At 55.1% G+C, this 26834-nt stretch overlaps 3 protein-coding genes across 5 annotated transcripts; 1 reads left to right on the forward strand and 2 right to left on the reverse strand.

Annotated features, from left to right (window-relative positions):
- The first annotated feature begins 791 nt into the window (after positions 1-791).
- On the forward strand, positions 792-12397 carry sde2 (SDE2 telomere maintenance homolog (S. pombe)). The gene is made up of 8 exons (XM_086081964.1): positions 792-985; positions 1755-1914; positions 1992-2103; positions 2772-2941; positions 3583-3709; positions 3782-3862; positions 3933-4029; positions 6233-12397. The coding sequence occupies exons 1-8, from the start codon at positions 869-871 to the stop codon at positions 6299-6301; spliced, it is 933 nt and encodes a 310-aa protein (XP_085938090.1). The 5' UTR covers positions 792-868; the 3' UTR covers positions 6302-12397.
- Positions 5874-13773, reverse strand: mtif2 (mitochondrial translational initiation factor 2). 2 transcript variants are annotated; one of them, XM_086081962.1, is made up of 13 exons: positions 13628-13773; positions 12248-12394; positions 12052-12166; positions 11523-11694; positions 11046-11206; positions 10473-10649; positions 10140-10404; positions 8949-9153; positions 8485-8737; positions 7970-8110; positions 7202-7366; positions 6991-7131; positions 5874-6572 (listed from the first exon to the last, which is right to left on the reverse strand). In XM_086081962.1, exons 2-13 carry the CDS (start codon positions 12386-12388, stop codon positions 6403-6405), a joined length of 2106 nt encoding a protein of 701 aa, XP_085938088.1. In that variant the 5' UTR covers positions 12389-12394; positions 13628-13773; the 3' UTR covers positions 5874-6402. The 2 variants fall into 2 exon arrangements, with proteins under 2 accessions (XP_085938088.1, XP_085938089.1); XM_086081963.1 differs by having other exon boundaries at positions 6421-6790.
- Positions 13774-14914: 1141 nt separating this feature from the next.
- aars2 (alanyl-tRNA synthetase 2, mitochondrial (putative)) lies at positions 14915-26461 on the reverse strand. 2 transcript variants are annotated; one of them, XM_086081961.1, is made up of 23 exons: positions 26061-26461; positions 24871-25059; positions 23644-23789; positions 23378-23569; positions 22272-22416; positions 22054-22193; positions 21859-21967; positions 20770-20808; positions 20550-20691; positions 18728-18855; positions 18524-18653; positions 18100-18269; positions 17913-18026; positions 17467-17607; positions 17272-17409; positions 17099-17202; positions 16875-16983; positions 16304-16429; positions 16117-16227; positions 15965-16048; positions 15684-15797; positions 15356-15623; positions 14915-15230 (listed from the first exon to the last, which is right to left on the reverse strand). In XM_086081961.1, the coding sequence occupies exons 1-22, from the start codon at positions 26289-26291 to the stop codon at positions 15387-15389; spliced, it is 3039 nt and encodes a 1012-aa protein (XP_085938087.1). In that variant the 5' UTR covers positions 26292-26461; the 3' UTR covers positions 14915-15230; positions 15356-15386. The 2 variants fall into 2 exon arrangements, with proteins under 2 accessions (XP_085938087.1, XP_085938086.1); XM_086081960.1 differs by having other exon boundaries at positions 14915-15623.
- Between the last annotated feature and the right edge of the window lie 373 nt (positions 26462-26834).

Genomic DNA, 26834 nt, shown 5'->3' on the forward strand with positions numbered 1-26834 from the left:
TATCTGCATACGCAGTGCTGAAATAAAGCACAAATCAGACGTATAAAAACAGACAGTTCATTTTGTTACTTCAATCTCATTAATGTTGACCATTAATCAACATCAGCAAATTATTTTATCATCATTATTATTATTATTATTATTATTATTATTATTGCTGCACGTACTTCGGTGACTGGTAAGTAAAGAATTTGTTTTTTTTAATTAAAGGTGTACTCAACACTAAAACAACTTAACAACTATAAACTGGCGTCTACTATTGCCTCCTAAATGTCCTGGACTCCTGGTCATTATTTTTGACATTTTAGTGCATGTTTGTTGAAAGCTTGAATTTGGGGCAAACAGCGTAGCCTAAGGATAAACACAATTTGTCCGTTTGTCCTCTGCCTCCACGAGAAGTGGCCGACTACGTCACTTGTGGACTATGACGTAGCCACCCGCCCGACTCGGACACGCCTCCTGAACAGATTTCTTCTGTATGGCAAGGAAATGATTGAATACAGTTTCCCAACACAACGCTAGGTGGCGATATAGACATGGAATGGAGGTGGAGGGGCGGGTAAACCCGAAGCTGCGTACGAGAGGAATTGTAGACAAATTGGCGTGCAATATGTTTTAAATGTACATTTGTATATTTGGGAAGAATAGGGTTAATGTAGTGAGAGATTGCGAAATGGGGAGATCATATCGCGATCCGAACTTGCGCTCCATTTCGGAAGGTGGCGGTAATGCTTTAAAAGTTGGTTTTTGCCAACCGCCTAAAAGAAGAAGACGATAGAGAAGAAGAAGAAGAAGAAGAAGAAGAAGAAGAAGAAGAAGAAGCAGGAAAGCAGTATCGGAAGCTAAGCTAGCTGAGAGTAACACAAACATGGAGGCGACCGTTGAAGTTTTGGTTTGCGGTCCCGGCAGCTCGCGCTTTTCCTCGTGCGTTTTCCCACAAGGTTCGTTGGTGCGAGATGTTCTGGAGCGGTTCGTCCAGCAATGGGTGAGTTTGGACGTCAAAATAGAGCGCTCATCATAACTCTTACGCTGCAGTGCTAAGCTAATGATTAGCACAACACTTGGTCGATCTCGGACGTTATTGGATTGGATTTGGATTGATTGAATTGGTTCTGTAGTATGCACGGAATACTAAATTGTAGCCACTGATTTGGTGTCATGTGTGCACAGATTCGCATTTTAAGGTCATGAGCTGAAAATACTCCACTTTGTGTCCTTAAACTTCTCTTTTTGTTTGCACGAGCCTGTAAAGTGGCTTCATGAGCTCGAACGAGTTTTTGGCCACAAGTGAATCAGATGTAACTTGATCCAAATAACGTGTGAATGGCATCACTCAAAATTCTTTTGTTTGGCCACGAAATTCACATTTGTAGCTGCAATTGATATTTAAGGAGTGGACGGCGTGAGAAGCAACACAAATATATGATTGCGGCCTTGAACCAAGTGTAACGTGCTCGAGAAATACTATTTGGTGGCAAATGTTGTCACGTCTCTCAATCTGTTATTCAAGTTCAGCATCATTTTTGTCCCCACTTCCCCCAAACTGAATAGCAGTGAGATTGAAGTTGACCCTTGTGGGACACCACTGGGCAGCGGGGCTCAAAATGTAACGCTAACACATGCTGCGGTCGTCTCAGCTCAGCTGGTCACTTCCATTATGCTAAATGCTCAATTGCTAATGCTAACATACTGAGAGGCTGGAATAGAGCTGATTGCAATGCGGTCGAAAGCTGATGAGGCGTCGTGACTTTCAGGGGGCGGAGACGGCGGCGGCGGCGGCGGCGGCGGCGGCGGCGGCGGCGGCGGCGCACGACTTCTACGTCAGCAGAGATGCTCGCGTGTCCCGCCCGGAGGAGCGGCTGCAGGGCGGCGCCGTCTATCGGCTGGTGCCCCGCCTCCGCGGAGGCAAAGGAGGTGGGTAGCCTTTGAGCAAACGAGCAGATGACGGCCGGCGTCGAGCGTCAACCGCGACCGCTCTCTTTTCCTTTCAGGCTTCGGCTCCATGCTGCGAGCGCTCGGCGCTCAGATCGAGAAGACGACCAATCGCGAGGCCTGCCGAGATCTGAGCGGACGCCGCCTGCGAGACGTCAACCACGAGAAAGAGTGAGTGGCGAGGCGACCTATCAAATGAATTGACGCCTTCTTTGATCATTGACAGCCAATCGCCATCTTGTTGAAGTTTGAACTTCGACTTTTCTACGGCGTGAAAATGATTGTGCACAATCGGTAGAATCCTCCATTTTCAAAATATCGGATAGAAGTGGAATTAATGAATTCATCGACAGTGAATGACGACGAGGCCGTGATCAATTCTAGGGACGCGCGGAAATGAAATGTTTCGGTCCATTAAAGACAACTGCGCCGTTTTTAATAAGAATTTAATTTAAGAGTGCCTTCGTTCGTTCTTTTATTTATATGCGCCTCCGTTTCACCATTGAGCTCATTTTCAACAATTAGGTTTGTCAAACGATGAATCAATTGAATTTATTGCCCAGCGATAGCAAGCGCCGATACCACGACTATTTTTGATACATAAAAGTAGCCCCCCCCCAAACCCCCTTTGTAGCCCAATTGTGTCATTTTTCCTTCCAATGGCATGAAATGAAGAAACATTTCTCATTCTTTCTCATTTGTAATTCCTAACGGTAAAAGTATCGGCCCCGGTCGCGAGTGGCGATCCGGTGAAAAAAAGCCGGCATTGCTCATTTTGGTGACGCGGTAAGAATTGTCCAAATGCCGGCAATTTAGTCTGACGGCGGCTTTCGTGGCAGGATGGGCGAGTGGCTTTCACGGCAGTCGGAGCGCGAGGCCGACAAGGAGCAGCGGCGCGCCGAGCGTCTGCGCCGGAAGATGGCCGAACCCAAGCACGAGTTCAGTGACCCCGCCTACCAGCGCCAGTGCCACAGCCTGGCCGAGAGGCTGGAGGACTCGGTGCTCAAAGGTGGGTGGGCCGCTCGAATTTGCATATCTCGCATCTCCTGACAAACCAAAGCTTTATTATTATTTCCCGGCTATGGGTTCGGGTGTTGTCATCGATTTTTCCCTCTTTCTCAATCAAATGTCTTTTCTTGTTCCATAACAACCGATGTGGTAAATGGGCGGCTTTTTCTTGAGCGCTTTTAACGTCGGCTTGACAACGAAAGTCTCGCGTTCGCATTTCAATCTGGCAAAAACGACCGAAATCGCAACCGCAAAAGATTTTCAAGATGGCGATGGAACAAATGGACCGCACGAGGGAGCCTCGCTATTGTCATGGCGACAAATGCGTCCGCCACCTTTTGAAAGTTGCAGTGCACGTCAAACACGCGACCGAGCGGCAAATGCGGCGAGTACGCGCGTAAGATGAAGCCGATATGGAACGTGGGCTGGACGTCTCCTCGCTTGCGTCACCGCTTGCGTCGCCGCTTGCGTCACCGCCCACCTTCGTGTGAGGCGGCGGCGGCGTTTGCTTGTTTTGTCAATCGTGCGCACACTGAGCCAGGTTGCCGGTTCTAAAGCGACACGCATTCAGTCACAGATATTACAGCACGCAATCACCCAAACAAAGCCGCATTGAAATCTGGCGTGTGGCGCTGCGTGCAGGTCTGCAGGCGGCGTCCGCGTCGCAGGTGGCGTCCGCTTCGCAGGCGGCGGCCTCCAAGAGACCCGGCCCCTCCCGTCACCATCCTCCAATCAAGAAGAAGAAGACGGCGGCGGCGGCGTGTTCCTGGTGAGCGACATCACGAGGATGCTCGGCGGCGGTCCGGTAAACATGATTGTTTGTCTGTCGTCACGGCAACAGGACCGGCTTGGACGATTTGAGCTCAGAGGAGGATGAAGATGAAGATGAAGATGATGATGAAGAGCCTGCGACTGGCGAGGGGTGGGTCTGCTCATTTGTTTTCCATTGTGGCGATTTTGCTGTTGCTCAAACGGCGACTTTCTGTGCTCAGGATGTTGGCCCCGCCCTCGCAGGAAGTGCCAGTGGAGGAGACCACGCCCCCACAGGAGAAGAAGGGCGCGGCACCCAGCTCCTCACCTGGCCGGCAGGTCGGTCCCCTTCTGTGATTGACACGGGCGGACTTCGTGCAAACGCCATCTTGGATCAAATTCATCCGTTGAGAAAATGGCAAAAAACAACAAATACAAACCACAACATTGAAATGCTGATAAACATTCAATCTTTATTTTCCAAGTGAAATGAAGTTTACGGGGGAAAGGAAAAAGAAGTCATTTCAAAAAATGCCAATTTTAATTGCATATAAAGAAATAAAATACTTGACAAACCTTTCATCTCAATTTGCACGAGAAACGGGCCAAATTCATGTTCAAAATGTAATAAAAGCCCCGAACATTGCAAAGGTTTGAGAAAGAGAAAAAAAAAGCGTCTATGCAAATGTTAAGGTTGCAGGTGGTCCAATTCCCAACATCCGACTGACGAACATTCGCAGATACGAACGAGGGCGAACGAGGGCGGACTCGTGCCCTCGAAGGCCGCATTTTGCTCGCATGTTCACATTTGCAAGTCCTGCATTACGGGACGGCACGGCACGTCCTGCATTATGGGACGGGACGGCATGTCCTGCATTTCGGTACGGCACGTCCTGCATTTCGGTACGGCACGTCCTGCATTACGGGGCGGCACGTCCTGCATTACGGGACGGCACGTCCTGCATTACGGGACGGCACGTCCTGGATTACGGGGCGGCACGTCCTGGATTACGGGGCGGCACGTCCTGCATTACGGGGCGGCACGTCCTGCATTACGGGGCGGCACGTCCTGCATTACGGTGCGGCACGTCCTGCATTACGGGGCGGCACGTCCTGCATTTCGGTACGGCACGTCCTGGATTACGGGGCGGCACGTCCTGCATTACGGCGCGGCACGTCCCGCATTACGGTGCGGCACGTCCCGGATTACGGTGCGGCACGTCCCGGATTACGGTGCGGCACGTCCCGCATTACGGTGCGGCACGTCCCGCATTACGGTGCGGCACGTCCCGCATTACGGTGCGGCACGTCCCGCATTACGGTGCGGCACGTCCCGCATTACGGTGCGGCACGTCCCGCATTACGGGGCGGCACGTCCCGCATTACGGGGCGGCACGTCCCGGATTACGGGGCGGCACGTCCCGGATTACGGGGCGGCACGTCCCGCATTACGGGGCGGCACGTCCCGAATTACGGGACGGCACGTCCCGCATTACGGGACGGCACGTCCCGCATTACGGGGCGGCACGTCCCGCATTACGGGGCGGCACGTCCCGCATTACGGGGCGGCACGTCCCGGATTACGGTGCGGCACGTCCCGCATTACGGTGCGGCACGTCCCGCATTACGGTGCGGCACGTCCCGCATTACGGTGCGGCACGTCCCGCATTACGGTGCGGCACGTCCCGCATTACGGTGCGGCACGTCCCGCATTACGGTGCGGCACGTCCCGCATTACGGTGCGGCACGTCCCGCATTACGGGGCGGCACGTCCCGCATTACGGGGCGGCACGTCCCGGATTACGGTGCGGCACGTCCCGGATTACGGTGCGGCACGTCCCGCATTACGGTGCGGCACGTCCCGCATTACGGTGCGGCACGTCCCGCATTACGGTGCGGCACGTCCCGCATTACGGTGCGGCACGTCCCGCATTACGGTGCGGCACGTCCCGCATTACGGTGCGGCACGTCCCGCATTACGGTGCGGCACGTCCCGCATTACGGGGCGGCACGTCCCGGATTACGGTGCGGCACGTCCCGCATTACGGTGCGGCACGTCCCGGATTACGGTGCGGCACGTCCCGCATTACGGTGCGGCACGTCCCGCATTACGGTGCGGCACGTCCCGCATTACGGTGCGGCACGTCCCGCATTACGGTGCGGCACGTCCCGCATTACGGTGCGGCACGTCCCGCATTACGGTACGGCACGTCCCGCATTACGGTGCGGCACGTCCCGCATTACGGTGCGGCACGTCCCGCATTACGGTGCGGCACGTCCCGCATTACGGTACGGCACGTCCTGCATTACGGGACGGCACGTCAATGCTTCAAACTTCTTCTGTGCAATCTGTTGCTTCGTCACGATTTTTTTTGTGTTGAATCCAAACGGAATCCGAAAAAACGACTTGTTTTGAATCAAGTCCTGGAAATGATTAAGCCATTAATGAACTAAAATGGAAGCTGTGCTGCAAGTGTGACAGAAGATGGACCAAGTCAAACGTTCAACGTGTGTGTGTTTCTGCCTGTTGCGCAATCCACAGCACGCCCAAGCGGGAGATGACATCATCGAGGAGGAGGAGGAGGCGGCGGCGGCGGCGGCGCGCGTCTGAAACGGGAAGCGACGCGACATCGGCACGAGCCGGGAAACGTTCCGCTGGTCAAGTCAGCGAGACTGTTTTTATTTTTTGTTTCTTTTATTACTGGAGGAATGTCAGAATCCGGGGTCCCAGGCGCTGACCTGCGCCACCTCCGCCTCCCGGAAACACCGGACCACGTCGCCGGGCAGGAAGGCCACGTCGCCGTCCGCCGACAGGCCGCACTCGCTGCCCGCTTTGGCCGCGCTCACGTTCTCCTTGTGATGCTTCAGCGCCAGCAGGCCACCTAAAAGCAAAAGGAGTGCACACGTCACGCCTGCCGATGAATAAAAAGACCCGCGCGGCGACATGGCGTCAAGACTTTCTTTTCTTCCTCTTTGTTTATTAACCGTACGAGCCGGCCACCGTACGCGCGTCTGCTCGCTCGGCGGGCGAAACGCTAACGCTCGTCTTGGACGTTGTTTTCATCGTTGGCAAATATTAGCGTCGGCGAACGAAGCTCACCTGGCGAGGAACAAAAATACCATTTCAAGTGGTTTGCCCTTTGTCACGTTCCCCTCCTGCAACACGCCTGACTCAAAGGCACCAGCAACTCTGCAGGAGCCGGATCCCGATCATTCGATTCAGGTGTGTTGCGAGAGGGAAGCGTGGACGCCATGTTGTGGGCGTCCTGCTGATTTTGTTGCCAAGCAGGCGGCACTCACCTTCCCACAACGTTTCTCCGTCGCGAATCAGCCCAAACTTCATCTTGCGCTCCAGCTGACCTTTGAGCACGCGGCAGCCGGCCACCGCCATCTTCTTCTTCCCCTCCGTGACCTCAAACACGGCCAGAACCGCCGCCTCGCCTGGGGGCGGAGCCAAAGCGTCAGTGGGGGCGCAAGCCGACGCCGTGCGTGCGTGCGTGCGGCGACTCACCCAACACCTCGCGCGTGACCAGCGGCGGGAGCTTGCCGGCGATCTCGGCCTTGAGCTGCTCCACCATTTTGTAGATGACGCGGTGAAGCCTGATGGGCACGTTGCGGCGCGACGCCGTTTGCACGATGTCCTTCCTCGCCGCCACGTTGAAGCCGTAGACGCTGCCTGGCGGAGAAGCGCCGGCAGTCAGACGGGTCGCGGGTGCTGGCCCAAACGCAACCGGCGAGCCGCTCAAGGTTAGCGTAGCGCCAAGCGCCATTAGAAGACTCGGGCCAATGGAATCGTGCGAGCCTTTCGATTGGACGCGATGGCCAAGCGGGTGTGCTCAACAAAAACAAACACGTTCTAACTCAATAAAAACCTGCTTGAACTCAAATAAGCAAAATCTGCAACAATCGTTTTGCAATTTAAATGTCTTTTGGACTTTTGTATTCTAAAATCTGCCGTATTTTGGGGGCTCTGAAATAACCGACAGCGGCTAACGCCGGTAAACGACCGAGCGGCCGGGCCCACGCATTCAGTCACAGATCCGAGCGTAGGGCACAAGCAGGAGCGCGTGGCGTGCGGTTACGACGCAGGCGGCGCGCGGTTACGACGCAGGCGGCGCGCGGTTACGACGCAGGCGGCGCGCGGTTACGACGCAGGCGGCGCGCGGTTACGACGCAGGCGGGGCGCGGTTATGACGCAGGCGGCGCGCGGTTACGACGCAGGCGGGGCGCGGTTACGACGCAGGCGGCGCGCGCTTACGACGCAGGCGGCGCGCGCTACCTCCGAAGGTTTCCGCCATGTCGAGGTCCTTTTCGGAGATGTCGCCGATGCCGATGTGAACGAGTTCCAGGCCGCACTGATCGTCCGCGTCGTAGCTGTCCAGGATGTTCAAGATGGCCTCCAACGAGCCGTCCACGTCAGCTGGCGGGCGACAAACAAACATGGCCGTTCAGTTCCGCACCAAAAAGTAGTAAACTCGCAGTACAAAATACAAAGTATGCCGAAGTGTATTTGGACCGTGTGCTTCTTCTTGTACTAAAAAGTCAACTCCGTGGGACGTAATTGGAACATTTTAGTACACTTGAAAGTATACTTGAGTATATTATAAAGTACATGAATGAGTATACTTGGTAGAATATTTAAGTCGACTATTAAGTACACTTGAAAGTATACGTTGTGTCCACAGTTGAGTTGACGGCAGAAAGAGCGCAAATGAAGGTCGCGACCTTTAACCTCTCGGCCATAGGTGGGTTAGGGTCAGGTAACCCTAACCCGAAGTGAGCAAGCGGTCGAACCTTTGATGACGAGCGGCAGGGCGACGCCCACGGGCGCCGTTTTCTCGCTGGGCCGGTTGGCGAACTTGCTCTTGCCGCTGTGGTAGAGCAGCAACCTCCGCTGCCGCCAGCTCAGGTGCGCTTGCTCCGCCCTCTTCTTCCTGTAGGCGTCGTCGTGCTGCCGCCGCTTGTCCTGTATGGTCGTTTGCTCCGCCTCCAGCCGCTCCAGCTCCTCCCGGTGAGCGCGCCACGCCGACACCTCCCGGGCTCGCTTCTGCTCGCACAAAACGCACAAGCGGCACTCATTGACGGACGAGCGCCACGTCCGTCCGTCCGCCACGTTTGCCGCCAAACGTTGGCGCCGCGTTTGGCGAGCTGTTGGCCAATCGGAAGCCATTTGTGAAAGGACGGCGACGCGAGACGCGCGGGTGACCTTCCGGCAGCCGATCAATTAAACGGATGATGCGTGGGCGGGCGGGGCTGACCTCAGACTCCACCTCCAGGACGGCGTCGCCGGGGGAGGGCGCGTCCTTCCAGCCGACCACCTCCACCGCCGCGCCGGGCCCCGCCTCCTCCAGCGCGCGGCCGTCCTCGTCCCGCAGCGAGCGCACCTTGGCCCAGGTCTTGCCCGCCACCAGCACGCAGCCTCGCCGCAGCGCCCCCCGCTGGACCAGCGTGGTGGTGACGGGACTGCGGGAACAGACGGCGCAAAGTCAACGGCGGCGACAAACAAATGAACCCTGGACAACCCGCCACCAAAACTGCGGACACCCGTGACATCCGGTCACGTACACGGCACCAACAATTTGGTCCCCGTTTGGTCCCGAATCAGCAAAATGCGTCCACTGCCGTCGGCAGGCGTATTTCAAGCGGCCATCTTTGTTTCTCAAATGTCACTAGAAAATGTTTTGTTTTGTTTTGGAGCTCGTCGAGTTCCGCTCGGCAAAGACGAAGAAATGGAAGGAAAGAAAATGTGGTGGCGAAAAGTTGACGTGGCTGACGACGCCCGCCGATCTCGGAGCTTTTCTTTCATTTTGTCCCGACGGACATTTTGTGATTTCAGAAATGCAAAGAAAATCAAACGTGTTTTTCTCACTTTGGATGTCACAAATGGCAAATTCCGGTCCAGAAGGTGAAAATCCGGCCGCAGTTTGGATTGAGCCACATGGCAGGTGAACCAGATCGTTTAGGACAGGGGTGGCCAAGTCCGGTCCTGGAGAGCCCCCATCCGGCCTGTTTCCACGTTTGAGGATCAGGATGGTTGGCAGGCGTGTGCAAAGCGTGCTGATGAGTTGATCATTCCATTCAGCTGCGCTGAAGGAGGGAGACATGGAAAACAGGCCGGATAGGGGCTCCGGAGGACCCAACTTGACCACCCCTGGTTTCGGATCTGCTCTTCTGGGGCCTTGTGGCCCGGATCTGTGAGAAAGCTCCAACACCCGCGGGACCCAGATTGCCCACCTCTGGTCTAGATGGAGTTCAGGTGTGGCCTTTTGGACCCGGGACCTGGTGAGCTGGTTTAGCAGCCGTGGCAAAAAGCCAAAGCGTGGCGAGGTTTTGCCCTTCGCCGCGCTTGCAAGCGACACTTTTGCCCCCGCTGTGGACTGCGCGGTGATTCGGGACCGAGCGAGGAAAGCACCCGTAAGCGCGGCGGCGGCGGCGGCGGCGCCACCGACCCTCTGCCTCTGTCCGTGCGACTCTCGATGACCAGGCCCTCGGCGGCGCCGTCGGGTTGGGCCTTGAGCTCCAGAATCTCGGCCAGCGCCACCGTGGCCTCGGCCAGGGCCAGCAGGTTGTCCCCCTTGAGGGCCGAGATGTGGACGGCCTGCGCGTCCCCTCCGAATTCCTCGCAAACCACGTCGTGGGCCAGCAGCTCCCGTTTGACCCTCTCGGGATCGGCCTGAGCTTTGTCGCATTTGTTGACCGCCACGATGATGGGAACTGCGACACAATTTTGAATTTGAATGCGGCGCCGTCGCCACGGGTCGGCCATGCGGTCTGACGGGTACCTGCCGCCCGCTTGGCGTGCTGGATGGACTCCACCGTCTGGTTGAGGACGCCGTCGTCGGCGGCCACCACCAGGATGACGATGTCGGTGGCGCGGGCGCCGCGGGCCCTCATGGCCGAGAAGGCGGCGTGACCCGGCGTGTCCAGGAAGGTGATCCTCTCGCCCGTCGCCAACACCACTGCGGGCCCAAAAACGGCTGGCGTGAAAAACAGTTTTCTAGCCATTGGACCGTTTCCGACCAGCAAAGTGAAAACAAAGACGCGGACCGCAAAAGCGCTTTCCTTTCACTTTGCTTGACGGAAGACAAGAAAAGTCCAATCGGGCCGTCAGCGATCGCAAACGCGCCGAAGAGTTGAGGTCACTTCGATGCAACATAAACACAAAGTAAAGGCAGCTCTTCTTCTCCATCCTTTCCAACAATGAGCGTCTTTTTCCCTCATCTCAATGTCAAGCGTGTTTTTTCTGCTCATTCCTTTGGCGCGGGACGTCCCTAAAGGCGGGAACGCTCGCCAAAGCCAAAGGACGCCATTTGATCTTTCTGCCGGCCGTTTGTGGCAAAATTTGGGCCAGTTACCCGCGAAGGCTCCGATGTGCTGCGTGATGCCGCCGGGCTCGGCGGCGGCCAGCCGGCTTTTCCTCAGGCCGTCCAGCAGCGTGGTCTTGCCGTGGTCCACGTGGCCCATGATGGTGACCACCGGGGGGCGCCGCACCAGCTTGCTGGCCTCTGCGGGGGGTCTGCGCACATTTTCATGCAATTGGGTCACAAAAGCAATTCATGGCAACTTCAGCCGGATCGCTGGACCGATGCCGTTCGGCCCAGCGGCCAAACAACGGCACCGCGGGCGCCGCCCCCGAAAGACGTGCTGGCCGCAAGATGGCCGCGCACCGACAAGCCCCCGTCAAATCGACGATTTCAAGCAATTCAAAGAGAAATTGCTTATTGACGGGAGCGGCACAATTGGCGGAACGAACTTCGCCCGCCCCCTTTCCACTGACGCCAAATCTGTAGCCTAGCCTAGCCTAGCCTAGCCTAGCTTAGCGAGTGTCTGACCTGGGCACGGCGTCCCTGTTTTGCTGCTGCGGCTCCTCGCAGAGTTTCTCCCAGCGGAACTTCATGCCCGAGCGCGTCACCGCTTCCTTGATCCAGCGCTCCTCCAGCACCGTCGACGGCTTGGCGCGAGAAACGTCCAGCGGCGTGTTCACCAGCGCCTCCAACACGCTATCTACGCACACACGCGTTCCAAATGACTTTTGGAAGTTTTCAACCGTTGACTTCCTTGTGATGATGATTTCACAAATGAGCTCCATTTGTTCGACGGCGCCCTTTGACACCAAAAGACACGCTACGAATCCAACGTCGGGTCGATGACTCGATTAACGGGCAACTATTTCGATGACCCATCGACGGCCGAGAGACGTTGAATTGAACGTTTTGCGGCGATCGTCTCGAGCGGACTTTTGCGAAAAGCAAGTCCCGTTTCCAACAAAGCAAATTCAAAGACGTTCATTCGTCGATTCGTTGGATGAATATCGAACCCAATCGTGTTTCTTGGCACGTGTGCGAGCGTGTGACGACTTACCGGGATGGCGGTTCATGGCTCGCGCCAGCGCCTCCACAGTCATGGTCTGCCTGATCTCCACTTCCTGCTTGTTGGCTTTCACCTTTGGCCTCCGCTCCTCCTTATGACCTTTCAACTAAAGCGCGGGGGGGGGGGGGCACACTTGAGAGGCGGTGGGCAGCGGAGAAGAGGAGCTCTCGGTCGCTCACTGGTTTACCTGATTGGAGGCCAGCAGAGCGGCGGCGGCGAACACGGGCCGACAGTGAAGAGGCGGAAGTGGCGAGATGGCGGCGCGGGGCAGCCGGCGAGCGACGCCGCCGCACGCCGCCGATGACGTCAGCTTCATCATCTGCAGCATCGTCACCTGCAGTGGGCGTATTTGCGCGTCTAAACATTTCCACCGACGGTTCGGACCGATCGCGGCGCGACATCGCGTTTGGGGGCGTGATTTGCAGGAAGCCGGCCACGATGCCGCATTGTCCAATCAGCTTGAAGTATTGGACAGAATGTCCCGCCTTTCCCGAGCAAATCAACGCGGAGCAGTCACAGATTGATATTGTGGAGAGCAGAGGTGTCAAACTCCGGACCCGGAGGGCCGCATTCCCGCAGGTTTTGCATGTTTCCCTCCTCCAACACAGCTGATATATGATCAGCTGTGCATAAGCCTGATCACGACCCGCCGATTGGAATCAGCTTGTGTTGGAAAAGGGAAACATCCAAAAGCTGCAGGACTGCGGCCCTCGAGGACCAAAGTTTGACACCTCTGCAATATCAATTTGGCAGCGGTTAACATTGTGAACATTTTTTACTGTTTCAATTGATATCTTAAGCGTTTTGATTTTAGTTCGAGTTGCGTAATAATAAGACAACAGTTAATTCAAATGTTATCCGATGTTTAGCGCCTTTGTTCTCTTCTCTGGGAAAGAAATGTCTCATAAGGTTTATGTTCTTATCTAAAGGAGTAAATGTTTGGAAGTGCAAGCAAAGTTTCTGTCCATAAATGATCCGGTCCAGGAGGTTCCGGGACCAATTATTTTGTGGCCCAAGATACGAGCTGAAGATTCATGATCTGTTTTTGTATTTCACTCTTGCCACAAGGACAGGAGACTATTTTCTGTAAACCCTGTTTTTGTGTAAGTTGGGATGAGCCCAGAAGGAGGACACATTTGGAGACCACTTCTGATTCAGTAAGGGTCCTAAATGACTTTGGAAATTTCTAAATAAAATCTCTTGCAAGAAAGCTTCTCCACTTGATCTCAACTTCGAGTTTTATTTCAACACGCAAGAAAACAGAAGGTTTTCTATCCAGGTTCGCCCCAAACGTCATCCTAGCGTCCGAAAGTCGCCTCTGGTGGACAATGATGTGAAACTGGACCCGCAAACTGCTGCTGTTATCAAATTCAGCTCCTTTTTTGGTTCACTTTAGACGGCGAACCAAGGTTAGCAGCAGACAAAATACTTCAATGGACGCGGCAGGAGACGATGGATAACGAATGTCATACACGTTTGATACTTTTCTGGCCAATATTTGCCCGTCGACAAGCGACAGATGCATTTCAAAAAGAGTCTAGAAAGATGACATACGTGATTTACTGACCTGAAAAAAAGACTTTTAATGCCGAACGGATGGTTCCATGTTGAATTGTGTCGTCGAGATGGGCGCCGCCATGACACTCACCAGTACCGGAAGTGAGCGTCTTACGTTGCCGCCGCCGTCGGCGTGGAGTGGAACTGCATCGTTAGCGAGGTGCGGCTTAGTTTTGTTCTTGTTGTTGATTTCTTTATTAAGAAGCGGATTCGGAATCTCACCGCACGCAAAATAACAAAAACAAACATCCAAATAATCAAATACAAACTGAGCACACAGAACAGAACCGTGCTGTCGAACAAGACACAAGAGAGAAAAAAACACTCAAAAAAAACAACAACAACAACAACAAAGGTCTAATTAGACAATACATTCTTCAAGTTCTTGAATACCAACAAGGCTTGCTTTGTCTTAACCCTCCTCAAGCCTTCCAAACCCTTTAATGGGTTAGATGTCACGGACTTCCGGGTTTCACACATCAACGTCGCTTCCGGCCACTGATGGCCGCTGTTCTAACACTTTTCATTTCAGCATTTTAGAGAGTTGAGACGCCCCGCGCGCGCGAACGCACGCGCGCGCACTCCCGTCAATGCTTGGACAACTGAGACAAGACGCACTACACACTCGCACCCGTCGACGGGAATGCACAACCACTGGCGTGCACAGGCAGACCCCGAGTGGTGCTGACACCTTTGCCCCTCTGCCCTCTCGCAAAAAAAGTGCCCTTTGGAAAGTTCTTTTATTTATTGTTTGTTTTTAAATAAGCAGTTTACTGAGGAAAGGTCAATGTTGATACAATCTTTTAGAAAAGATGCGATACGCGCCGCGTGCGTGCTAACACCCGACCGAGCCGACATAATGCATTTCCTAGCCCCTCCCCCTAACCCCAACCTTTATACGGTGAAAACAAACGGCGTTTTGCCTGTGACTATCACACAAACGACATCTCATCACATTTTGAAATCAAAATAATTCTCTCAAATCAAATTACGATCCAAAGTCCAACGCTTTTCAATGAGCGGATCGATTTCGTTCACCACATTGACCGCCATCTTGACTTGTGACATCTCGGAACTGTCAATCAGGTATTACATATGCACAAAAGTGCCCCCCCCCCCAAAATGTCTGTGCACGCCACCGAGTTGTACCATGCACTTCTCGATCCCTCCTCTCTCTCTCCGTTCTAACTTCATCTGACTTTCGGCGTCTCCTGAAACATTCCTCCTCGGCAGCATCGCTTTGGTCGTCAGTGTCGCTTTTGTCATGCAAATGTTTCACTCTTTTGAACGCAAACGGTTTTGAGAAGAAAAATACTTTATTTGCGTGACCCCGGCCAACTTGCCGGACTACTTTCGTCCGGACCAAAACCCGAGCAGATCTCGGGCCGCAGGACGCCGTCAGCGGCGAGTCAGTGCTGCCGGTTGCACGCCACCGCAGGCGAGGACGTCGTGCGGGTTCGAGTCCAAAAATCCAAACTATCCTTTGAAGAGTTGCTTGAGCCGCCGTTGCTCCTCCCACCGTTGGTCGTGCTGACCGATTGCGAGCGACTCTCAATTGTGACGCCACAAACAATTTGAGTTTTGAATTGGATCATCGCTGGAATTTTGCTTTTCTGGAGGGAAAAAAAATGCAAACGGACCACAATTTGGGAATCGGCGCAGCAGTTTGAGTTTTCATCAGCATGACTGATCATTTGAACTCATGTAGAAAAAACACACAAAGCAAGTTGTTGTCCACCTGGAGGAGGGGCTTCCACTGGTCACGGTCATCACCGCTCTGGCCCCGCCTCCACACTTTCCGCTTGTACTGGGAGTTGTTCGGGTCGGCGCGACGCCGGCGTGGCTAGAACATTGCGAGCAAAGGTCCGGGCCCACGTCAGCGCTTCTGCCATGTCGGCGCTACTTCCTGTTCCGCGCGCCACCACCGCCGAGCCGCCGCCGCCGCCGCCCATCCTCCGACACACGGCCGTCGCCCAATCGGAAGCCGAGAGCGTCGTGGTCGAGTCCTGAGCGGGAGCGCCAATCAGATGCTTCTCAACACAAACATGGCTGATGGACGGCGTTACCTTGGGAACCTGACAGGCGCACAGGATTTTCCCAGAATGCTTTGGGGCAGCCAGCAGCATGACGTGGGCGGAGGGACGCGCCACACTCACCAGGTTCACCGTCTTCATCAGAACCTGAAGGAACGCACGCAAACGCTAAACATGCTCACTGCTGGCAAGCGCGCGCACATGCTACGGGTACGTTTCAACATCTGGCTGAAAGAACCTGCACGCACGCACGCTCGCACGCACGCTCGCACGCTCGCACGCACGCACGCACGCACGCTCGCACATCAACCTACCGCCAAAGACGGCGCCTCCACGGCGCTCACCAGCAAAACTTCCTGTTGGGCGGCGTCCAGCACGACCCGAGCCTGGAGCGCCGCCTGCCGAGCATCGCATCGAGGTTAGCTCGGCGGACAGGAAGTCAAGTTTTCATTGTCAAAGGCTTCACCTGCGCGCTCTCCAGCTTCCTGACCACAGTGTTGCTCCGCCTCTGCATGGCTTTGAGGCGCGCCTGCAGTTCCCCTCGCAGCCACTGGGGGACGGGCGTGTTGTCCACCGCCTGCAAGACGCAACGCCACGGACGGACGATGAGCGCGGCCGCCGGCGGGCAAAACGGCGACGGCGGCGCCACTTACGTCGGAGAGCCCGCCCACCTCCTTGGCCAGGCTCTGGGCGGAGTCCAGACGGGAGGAGGCGGGGCCCGTCATCCTGGCCGCGAGGGAGTCCACTTCCTCTTGCAGCGATTGGCCCGCCTCCCGAGCCTCAACGACACATTGCGCAACAGGTTAGCGGCAGCTGCGAGGCGACTCTAAGCTAATACGCCCCTCCCCTTTTTTTTTTGCAAGACTAAAATAATGTGCAATGAACATCTGTTGTGAGCTCCCTGCAGAGGTGCACTTGCAACCCGTTTTAAACCGAACCAGTTTACACTTTTTCCTTGGGGGGGGTACAAAAAATAATTGAGAAATGTATGCGTGTTTTCGTTTGAACGCGCGCACACGCACACGCACGTGCTGTCACTCAGATATTTTTAGAATTGATTATTCTACTGATTGTTCCAACAATTAATGAAATCATCAGGAAAAAAAAAATCCTTTTGCATTAGAGCATATTAAAAAACTGTGTTTGCGGTCATGTTAAGATAACTTGAATTGCGGCCGGGCAACCGGGAAAGGAAGGCGGAGTCTCATGTCCGTTTGTACTAACCCGTGCGGCGTCCGTCCCCGTGATGGCGATAACGCGACTGATCCCTTTGACCAGCTGACGCTCGGACACGATCACCAGGTCGCCGATGGAGGCCGTCCGCAACAGGTGGCTGGCACACGCACACGCACACGCACACACACACACACGCGCTTACTGTACAGTGCATGAGGGGGCGGGGTCAAAGTGAGCGCTCAGGCCTCGTCACAATCAAAGCGCAGCCTCACGTTCCACAGCAGAGTTCCACCGAGGTGCCACCAACGGCCGGATGGTCCAAAAGTTCCGAGACCGGGACCGACACAGAGACCACTCGAACCGGGTCGGGATACACCTGAAGACGGCAAGTGACGGTCAGCGAGTGACGGGGCTTCAAATGCGTAGCCGTTGTCGCGGCGCTCACCTCGTCCACCGTGCGCACATCCTGGATAGTCATGGCGGCTTTCAGGGGGACCTCCTGGACGTGCACCGCCTGATTGGCCGCCACCGCCGCATTGACGCAGGCCTCCACCCGCTGAAGCTGAGCGGCGCTCGGCGAGCCCTGAGCAGGAAGTGGCGCGTTAACGGCGCTCCGCGGCGAGCCGGCGACTTGCCAAACCTTGACGCTGAAGTCGAAGCGGAGGCGGCGAGCGGACACGTGCGATCCTCGCTGGTGGAGCGACGGGCCCAGAACGTTCCGAAGGGCCCAGTTGAGCAGGTGCGCGGCCGTGTGGTTGCGCATGCACGCCAGGCGCTGAGCCTGGCGACATAAAGGTCAACGGAAATTCTCAGGGTGGGCGCAGGGAGGAAGTCGCCCGGCCCGGACGGATGCCCGCCTGATCTTTTTTTTAATGTGCGTAAGGGAGGGGGTCTTCAAAACAGTTTTCAATCACGAGTTCTTCTTTGAATGGTTTTAGAAAATGACTCATTTCATGACTTCACTCTTATTCGAAATAAAGCCGCCTCGTGTCGTGGCATCGGTGACAACTCAAGAGTTGAGAAGCCGTACTGGTCGGAAGGGGTCTGGAAAAAAAACATCCTCCAGATGTGATCCCACACAGTCACCTGGTCCAGATGAAGGTGGACGTGGTCTCCGGTCTGGAGGGCGTCGGTAGCCGTCACCTGGTGGATCACGTAGCCCGCCGCCGCCGTCACGTGCTCCACGCAGAACGGCACTTCCTGACAAACGGGAAGTCGACGTGGTGAGAGCAGAGTGGCCGTCGTGGTGGCGACGCACTTCCTGTCCGCTAACCTGCAAGTCGGCCCGTACGAAGTACCCGCGGTCGGCGTCCTGCCCGCCCTGCTCGGCGTAGAAAGACGTCCGGTCCAGGATGACGCCGCAGCGCTGACCCGCTTCCACTTGAGACACCAGCGCCGTGCCGTCAAACAGAGCCAGCACGCGCGCTGGGCATGCCGGGAATACTGCGGGGGAATCGCCACGTCACGCCACGTCACGTGGCGTGACGTGGCGAGGCCGCAAATAAGCCGCTTGGCGTGGCCGTGTGCCATCTTGGCTCCTCAAACAAAGCGCTGACAGGCCGGCAAAACTGCCAAATGTTACGCCAACACACATGGAGACCGTTTGGAATCGAGCAGTGGGCGTGTCCCTCCTCAGCCATCGAAGGGCGGATACGCCCATCTAAACACACAAAAGCGCTAACACACGCGACACTCACCGTAGCATTCCTGCTCAACGGCGTACTCGTACTTGGCGCCGTCGTCCGTGTGCGGCACGCCGTCTCGCTGCAGCTGGCCCAAGACCAGCACGCTCATCGTCACAGCGGCATCGGCCCGCTCCGACGCCACCTGACACCATCCACGACATCGCGCTTTTACATCAGTCGCCGCCGCAAAGTGCCGCGCGTCCGCAAGGGCGGCACCTTATGTTGCTTTGCCACCAGCCGTTCCACTTCCTGTCGGTCGACGGACACGCCCTTCTCGTCCAACATCAGCTCCACCAAGTCCAGCGGGAAGCCCAAGTCCCGGTGCAGCGAGCACGCCACCGACGCTAACACACACACACACACACACACACACACACACATAAATACACGCACACACACACCGTACTGCTGAAAAGTGTGTGAAGCTCTTGAGCAATTTGGACTTTGCGACGGTTTCCAGCTGATTCTGTTGTTCAATCTCAACCATTACATTTGATATGAAATAACAGTTGCGGGTTTAGCAATTCAATGCATTGTTCTTGTTTTCCAATCAATCGTGTCATTGAAAAAGACTTTTTGGTGCAAAAGGAAGCGAACCCTGAGCGGCATTGCTTAAAACGAGCAGTCGAGTCGGATCAGGTCGGACAACTCGGTCGCGAAACCGACCGCTGAAACGGACCAATGAAATGAGAGCTTGAGCCGAGAAATTGCGCAACACGGACTGAAACGGACAAAAGCGCGTCGCGTCACGTCGCGTCACGTCGCGTCACGTCACGTCGCGTCACGTCGCGTCACGTCGCGTCACGTCGCGTCACGTCGGTGGCCGCTTAAAAGGCGCACTCGGATTCTTTGGAAATACTGCGGCGGGACCTGAAGCGGGCGCTCGATGCTCGATGCTCGACGCCCATCCGACCGTCAATCGGCAAAGGAGAATCGGCAAAGTCCATGCGAAAGACTGACAAGTCACGAAGGAAAGTGTTTGGATGACGTCGTTGCAAAAGGAGGCGCGACGTCCCGTCAAGTCACGGCTTCGCATACTTTGCTTGGACTTTTTGCCAAATGAATAATGAATGACAATATTAGCCTTCTTTTTCTTTTCAATGTCAGCATTGTCGATTTGGGTAGGACGAAATATTGAAAGCGGTTCTTTTTTCTTTCTTATACAAAATGTCTGACCGTGCCTGCAGGGTTCGCCAACTTTTGCTTGATGCTTGTTGGAGAAGTGAGACGTCGTTTTCCCGTCCTCAAGTCAGAGCAAAATTCCCTGCTCAAGTTCCCTCACAAACCGATGCCGCCGACCGAGACTTTTGAAGCGGCGAGGCCGCCATCTTGCTCCTCCCAAGATGCCTTTCTCGCCATACCATTTACAGTAAGGAAATGAGAGAACATTTGCGACACGACTTCGTCGAAACAACGCGATTGGTCATGTTTTCAATTTGTTCAACACGAACAAGACTTCAGACATTTTACAACTTGCCTTAAAACATGAATAAATGAAATGCTTGATGATGTTTACAGGAAGAAACGTGTCTGTTGAAGGCGTCTTCAAGGCAGCACACGCCGCGGCGTTTACTTGTTCAATTGAAATTATTATTCGGACCGAGAGCCTACGAGTCGTTCACGCGTCATCGGTTTATACGGCCGTCTGCCGGCGAGACGGGAGGAGCAAGATGGCCGCCCTGCACGAGCGCGTTTGGGCTATCGGCTATCCGGTCGTATTTTCAGTGATTCAGCGTCAACGTCGGCTTTCGTAGTTCCTTGAATGGAAAACTGGAAGCGAGAAGCAAAACAAAACAGTCAGCGTCACAGGCCTTTTTTCCCTCATAGCAACAATTTTGCAGAAGTTCTAATTCCATGTGAAGTCGTGCGCTCCGGGCGGGAACTTGAGCGGGTCATTTACTGGCGAGATTCTATTTGAATGCGGCTCCGCAACCTGTGCGAATTTCTTGCCATTTCTCCAACAAGCGTGAGCGGAACTAGCGACAGTGCGCGTTTGCAAGCTCGGCTGCAGGTGCGAGCCAGCGATGAGCGCCGTCACCGGGAAAGAGCGGGCGTCGCGGCTCCGCGGTGGCGAGCGGGCGTCGCGGCTCCACGGTGGCGAGGGTGCGTCGGATGAGCCTGCTGCCCTGACGCAGATTGGACAGGAAGTGATCCTCGTTCTCGTTGATGACATCCATCACCTGCCGCACACTTGAGGTCAGCCACTTCCTGTGGGACGGCGGCCGCCCCGCCCCGCCCCGCCCGCGTCGCGGACTCACCCTGTCGGCTTCCCGCCACAGCTCCGGATAGACGTCGCCCTGCGTGCGCACAACACAGCTGTTGGAGTGCGTGCGTGTACAGCAGAGATGGCAAGTAATGAAGTACAAATACGTCTGCTGTACTCGAGTACTTCCCCCCCACCGCTACTTTTTACGTTCTTGAACACGACGTTCTGTACTTTTGACTCTGAACGTGAAATAATCGACCCGGCTCAATGTTTCCTGGCTCCGCCCATCGCATGAAGCGTCGCGGCCGGTCGCCGACGTCCCAGCTTGCGATCGGCTCGAGGACACGAGATCCGGACGTTGACGTCACGCGTCCCAAAATGGCCGCCAGCATTGAAAACGCCGGTGGCACTTTGGGTCAACGGCAAACGTGAACGACGATCGGCAGCTGCCGCGACGTAAAGGATGGCAGCAACGCGTGGCCAACGGATCGCAGGCGCCGTCCGAAGACGGAGGATTTGGGATCCGTCTCGTTGCTCGCTTGAGGTCACGTCAGGCAGTCAAAGAAGGAATTGTGAGTGAATGAAGGCAAAAGACGTGAAACGGCAGAAGCTAACAGTTAGCGCTCGCAAAACGTGGGGGTTTGTTTGTGCTGTTATGGTTTCATAGACGCTTTAATAAACGCTTTTGACGGCATCAATGACGGCGGCCGCGGCACAATTAGCAGCTGCTAAATTGCTACCAAACCGAACTTGCGTGAAGCGGCAAACTCGGGCGGCATTTTGAGCTCACGTAAAGAGGAAATCAATCCCACGTTTGGAAGCGCCCGCCGTCCGGGTACGAGAGGCGACCATTCCACGCTAGCAGCGTCGCCAAGCGCGTGAACGCTCTTGGGCGCAACGCTGACGGCTAAACGCTAGCTGTCGCCCTCCTCGCCATTGTAGTCCATGAACGCTGCGCCGCCAAAGGGGGCGTGTTCAGTCTTTTACACGGCAGCCTGTAGTTGTTGTTGTTGTTTTACTTTTTACTTTTACTTGAGTACTTTTCCCATCTCTGGTGTACCGTGTGTGTGCGTAGCATCTGTGCTACTTTCCGTAATGTACGTACGGTGTGCGAGTATGCGTGTTTGTGTGCGTGCGGTACCAGAACGCGCGCCACACACGGCACCAGGCTGGCCAGCGTTCCCGGAGGAGCTCGCAGGACCTCCGCGCAGAACCGGACCGCCCGCCTCAGCATCCTCCTCAGCACCAGCCTGGCGGACAGAAGCACAACGGCGGCAGGCGTCACGGCCCGTCGGATGAAGCGCCCGCCCGCCCTCCCGCCGGCCCCCCGACTCACTCGGCCCCCGACATGCCGGGATGGACCCCGTCGGCGATGCAGACCGCCAGAGCGCGGGCGTGGTCGGCCACCACCCGGTAGGCCGCGTCCAGCCGCGCCTCGGGACCCGTGCGGCCGCCGTACGCAGGCGCGCCGCTTCTCTGAGGAGGAAGGCGTCGGTCAGTCGGACGCTGGCGCTGGCGCGAGTTGCCGGCGCGTGTTGCCGGCGCGCCGACTACCTGCCGGATGGCGTCCATCAGCGGGCTGAAGAGGTCCGTGTCGTAGTTGGAGCGTTTTCCTTGCAGGACGGCGAGCAGCCTCTCCAGGCCCAAACCCGTGTCCACGCTGCCAAACGGCAGCGCGCGCAGCTCCCCGTCACGCTCCCTGTTGGACGCCACAACGAAATGAGGCCTCTTCAAAGACATTTTCTTTCTTCTTGACGTTCAAGGGAGAATTTCACGTGAAGATGAAGCAAGAGTTTGTCAAATTTGGGGAAAAAAAGGCACAAACATGGCGGGAATGCGCGTGCGGCGGAGAAGGATACAGTTGGAGTTGAATGTGACGCAAAAGAACTTGTCCGGCACTAATTTGGTATCGGGGTACTGCGTCATTTATACTGCGTTCTTGTAACTCGCGCTCTTACGACGACGACATAAGAGCTGCCGGGCGGAAGGCGGGAACACCTCCGACATCACAAAACCTTTCCGGGGCAGGCACCCGACCCGCATGCAGGCAGGCTTTCCGTACTCGATACTTTTCCACCTTACGCGCCGTCGATATGAGTGCCGTCGTTCACGACCGGCTGCATGCGAAGCCTAACGGCAATGTTGTCCTTCCGTAACATCTCACGGGACACGCCGCCGATGAGCTCGGTAGCGGAGCAACGCGCGTGACCCGACTAACGCGTTGAAGCTCGTCTCGAGTTAGGCCGTTGCGCGGCTGTCACCCGAGTCGCCTGACCCGGCTCGGCGCCTTCCTATCTATCTGGAGCCGTCCCGCGTGTCGCTGTGGAGGGCGTTTTCAATAGATGAGACATTCTTCCGCATTCTAAGAGAAGCGGGCTCCGCGGCTGCGTACGACTGAGAACGCGCCGTTTCCTGGTGGCTATTAATAGCACGGCGAGCCTTCAAAATAAAAGACGGGTGAACCCTTAACCCAAGGAGGACGGGACCTCCCGATTGGCTCGCGGGTGCTCATCCCTCGTCGGTCACACGACACCGACGCAGCTTTCAATGGCGGCCGCATCCTTTTCTAAAACGAATGGCTGCCATATTCGGTATACGCGACGCAACTTGTATGTCGAAGCGACCCCGCGCGTGCCGTGTGCGTGTGCGTGTGCGCGTACCTGCCGTACTGCATGAAAACCAGGTTCCAGATCTCCAGTACGTCCGGACAGCCGGCGTTGACCAGGGAGGCGGCGTCGCGGCCTCCCACGTGGTCGTAGTGGATCTCGGTGCAGGGTCCGCACGGGCCCGTGTCGCCCATCTCCCAGAAGTTCTCCTTCGAGCCGAACGGGAGAAGGCGAGCCCGAGGGACCCTTAAGAGGCGGTTCAAGGTCGTCAGACGACATCGCGGTCAACGCCCGCCCGGCGCTCGCCCGCTCCGGCCTACCCGATGTCCAACCAGATGCGGCGAGTCTCCTCGTCCGCTTCCAGTCCCGAAGCGGCGTCGCCGGCAAAGTAAGACACGTAGAGCCTGTCGGACGCGATCCCGTAGCGCTCCGTCAGCAGCGTCCACGCCATGGCGCACGCCTCCTCCTGCGAGCGGGTTGGCAAACGCTTTCATGAGGTGGAACGCAGACAATAATGCAAGAGGACAACGTTGACGATGGCGAAGGAAGACGTGCTGAACGCCCGCCAGACAGCGTGCGCACACGTGCGTGCGTGCGTGCAAAAGAATGGAAGCAATCCATCGCTTGCTGCAAAGTTGAAATGTGTTGGTCCGAGCGAGCTTAGCTTGCATGCATTTATGGAAACGACAAGTTAGCCCGGCAGAATGTTCTCGGGTTTTTGTGGCAACAGAAGCTGCGCTGAAGCCATTTCTTTATTTATTGTAGGCCAAAACGGTTCCTCTTTTTAAACCTCAGCAGCCATTCGGGCCGTGCAATTCATTGAAATTCAATTACATTTTCAATTATGACACTCCACAATTACAACAATTTGCACTTTTTTTAAATGTTAAAATGTATTTAATACATTTTGTTATTTGTAGTGTTTCAAAGGATTTGATTTGTCTTCATATTTTATATTTGTTTTTTACATTGACCTCATTCACTGGCAGCCATTCTTACAGAAGCAACCGCCTTCGCTCCTCATTTGAAGTCGTGTCTTTAATGGTCGCTTTAAGATCGCGCACGTACTTGCACGCGCACCATCAACGAGCCTGACACAGATGCTGCAGTTACGCTTTGGACCAGAGGTGGCAGTCGCGAGTAAAACAAAAAGTGACAAACTGCACAAAGATCCTTTAAAACATTTAAAACGTATTTAGACGTTTTTTGGCAGCAAATGAGTTCAACATTTTCTTGTTTTGTACCGAAAACTCAATGATCGTCCTACTGCACTCCGGCTTTAAGTTTTTGCCATCATAAATAAATAAACAAATAAACAAGAATAAATATCTATGATTATAAATTCTGTTTGGTCCAAAAAGAACTTGCATAATTATCGTGTTTCCATTTGATTTTTTTTGTACCCAAAAATAAATAATTGTTTGAACACCGCCGCTTCTTATTTTCCCCATCATGGAGGATCCCTCCGAGCCACGTTAACACGTTAACACATTTAGCCGACTTTGCTAGCGTGATTGGTCGCAGCGGCGAGGTCACGTGACGGCGACCTTGAAGTAGTCGCCGAAGGACCAGTTGCCCATCATCTCGAAGAAGGTGTGGTGGTACACGTCCTTGCCCACGTCGTCCAGGTCGTTGTGCTTGCCGCCCGCCCGCACGCACTTCTGACTGTTGACCACGCGGCGGTACGACGCCATGGCGCTGCGAGGGTCCGCCGTGCCCAACAAGATGGGCTTGAACTGCAAGCGGCACCAAAACAGAAAAACAAACGGTCACTTGGCCGGAATCGCGTGAGGAACTCCCGACGCCATCTTGGGCCTTGTGCGCGTGTGCTGAGGTCTGTTTGTGAGCGTAGGAGAGTGCGTGCAAACGTGCAAACGTGCATCTTAAAGCAAACTTCTTGGTAAGCGACGTCTTATTTATTGTTTCTTTTCATCAACTGTTTGGAACATGTGATCACGAAACACTTTTTGTCAGATCATTTTGAGCATTCCACTTTTTTCCCCGACGCGTGTCGTCGCTTGCCCTGGCAGGGATTGCGCGTGCGCGCCTCTAAATCGCGGTCCGGATCCGGCCCACGAGATAATCTTGTAAAGTAAAAAATTGAGTAATGTTGTCAGACCAATTCATCGGACAAAATCAAAACGTATAAAATTCTTCATTTCACAAGAAATCCTCAGATGAGCAACACAGATTTGACCTGGATGTCATTATTTGATACGCAGTTCACTTCCTCACAAGGGTCGCGGGGGTGCTGGAGCCTATCCCAGCGGTAGTAGGCGGGGTACACCCTCAACTGCTTGACAGCCAATCCAGTGAGCACAACCATTCACGCTCACCATCACACCGAAGGACAATTTACAGTATTCAAATAACCTGCCAGGTGCGAGAAAACCCACGCAGGCACGGGGAGAACATGCAAAGTCCACCCAGGAAGGCCAAAACCCGGACTCGATCTCAATGTACTTTAAGTACATCACAATATAGAGTGTGCTTAAGTATATCCACGTTTATTTTTCGAGTGTACTTATTCTTGTACTAAAAGCGAACTCCTTGGGAGCATTTTAATAGACTTAAAAGTAGACCGAGGTCCACTTGGTGCCATATTTTCGAGAGCACCCCCGACCCCAACTCGCCACTCCAGACGGACACACGACTTGCGGTCACTGGCCGGCGCGCCCTTGAGCAAGAAGACACCGCGCGCGGTTCGCTCGCGGTTCCGCCGGAGTCTGCGGCTAACCTGGTTCATTCCGGCGTTGACGAAGAGAAGGCTGGGATCCCCTCTGGGTCGGACTGGGGAGGACGGGACCAGCAGGTGTCCGTGCTCCCGCTCAAAGAAGTCCACGAAAACCTTTCGAACGCGCGCGGCGCTGACTTCCGGGGGACACGCGCTCACCTGGCGAACCGGCCGGCCCGGCGCCCCGCTCGTCCGCCGAGCGGGGCCGAGGCTTCGGCGAAGCAGTCTGAGCATCGGCGGCCGAACCAGGAGGAAAAGAAAGGTCCGAAAGAGAACCCGAAGGAGAGCAAGCTCGCAAACGCCCCCTCGGACGACAGACGTCAGTCACGTCAGACGCGATTGAGCTGTGGGGACTTGATGGCCTTTCTCGTTGCTTTTCAACGGCGCGGACAAAAGCTCCAAGGCGCTTCACTGCCACCTAGCGGCCAGAAGCGTACTGCGCCTCCATTGTTATAACTTGTTGAGCGATTCAAAAACATTTCTTTTCAAAAAGCGCTCCAGCTTCGACACCATCCCCAAAAATCATCACGTGCGGGAGGTGTTAAGTCTGTCGCTCCAAAACATTTCCACATTTTACATAATCGAATATTTCCCACCGCAAATTCGCCATTAGGACATTCAACAAAACACTGTCGTTCGCATTCCAAATTCAAATGAACGAGCTCAAATTCACATTGGGAAGTATTTTCAACATTCCCAAAATGTTGATGCTCCCCCAAAATATATATATTTTTAATGGTGCACATCCCAGGGAATAAAGATAAATGAAAAATGAGA

The sequence above is a fragment of the Leptonotus elevatus genome, chromosome 8 (genome assembly GCF_054856555.1).
Source record: "Leptonotus elevatus isolate MCC_2025b chromosome 8, RoL_Lele_1.0, whole genome shotgun sequence".
In the NCBI taxonomy this organism is placed as follows: domain Eukaryota; kingdom Metazoa; phylum Chordata; class Actinopteri; order Syngnathiformes; family Syngnathidae; genus Leptonotus; species Leptonotus elevatus.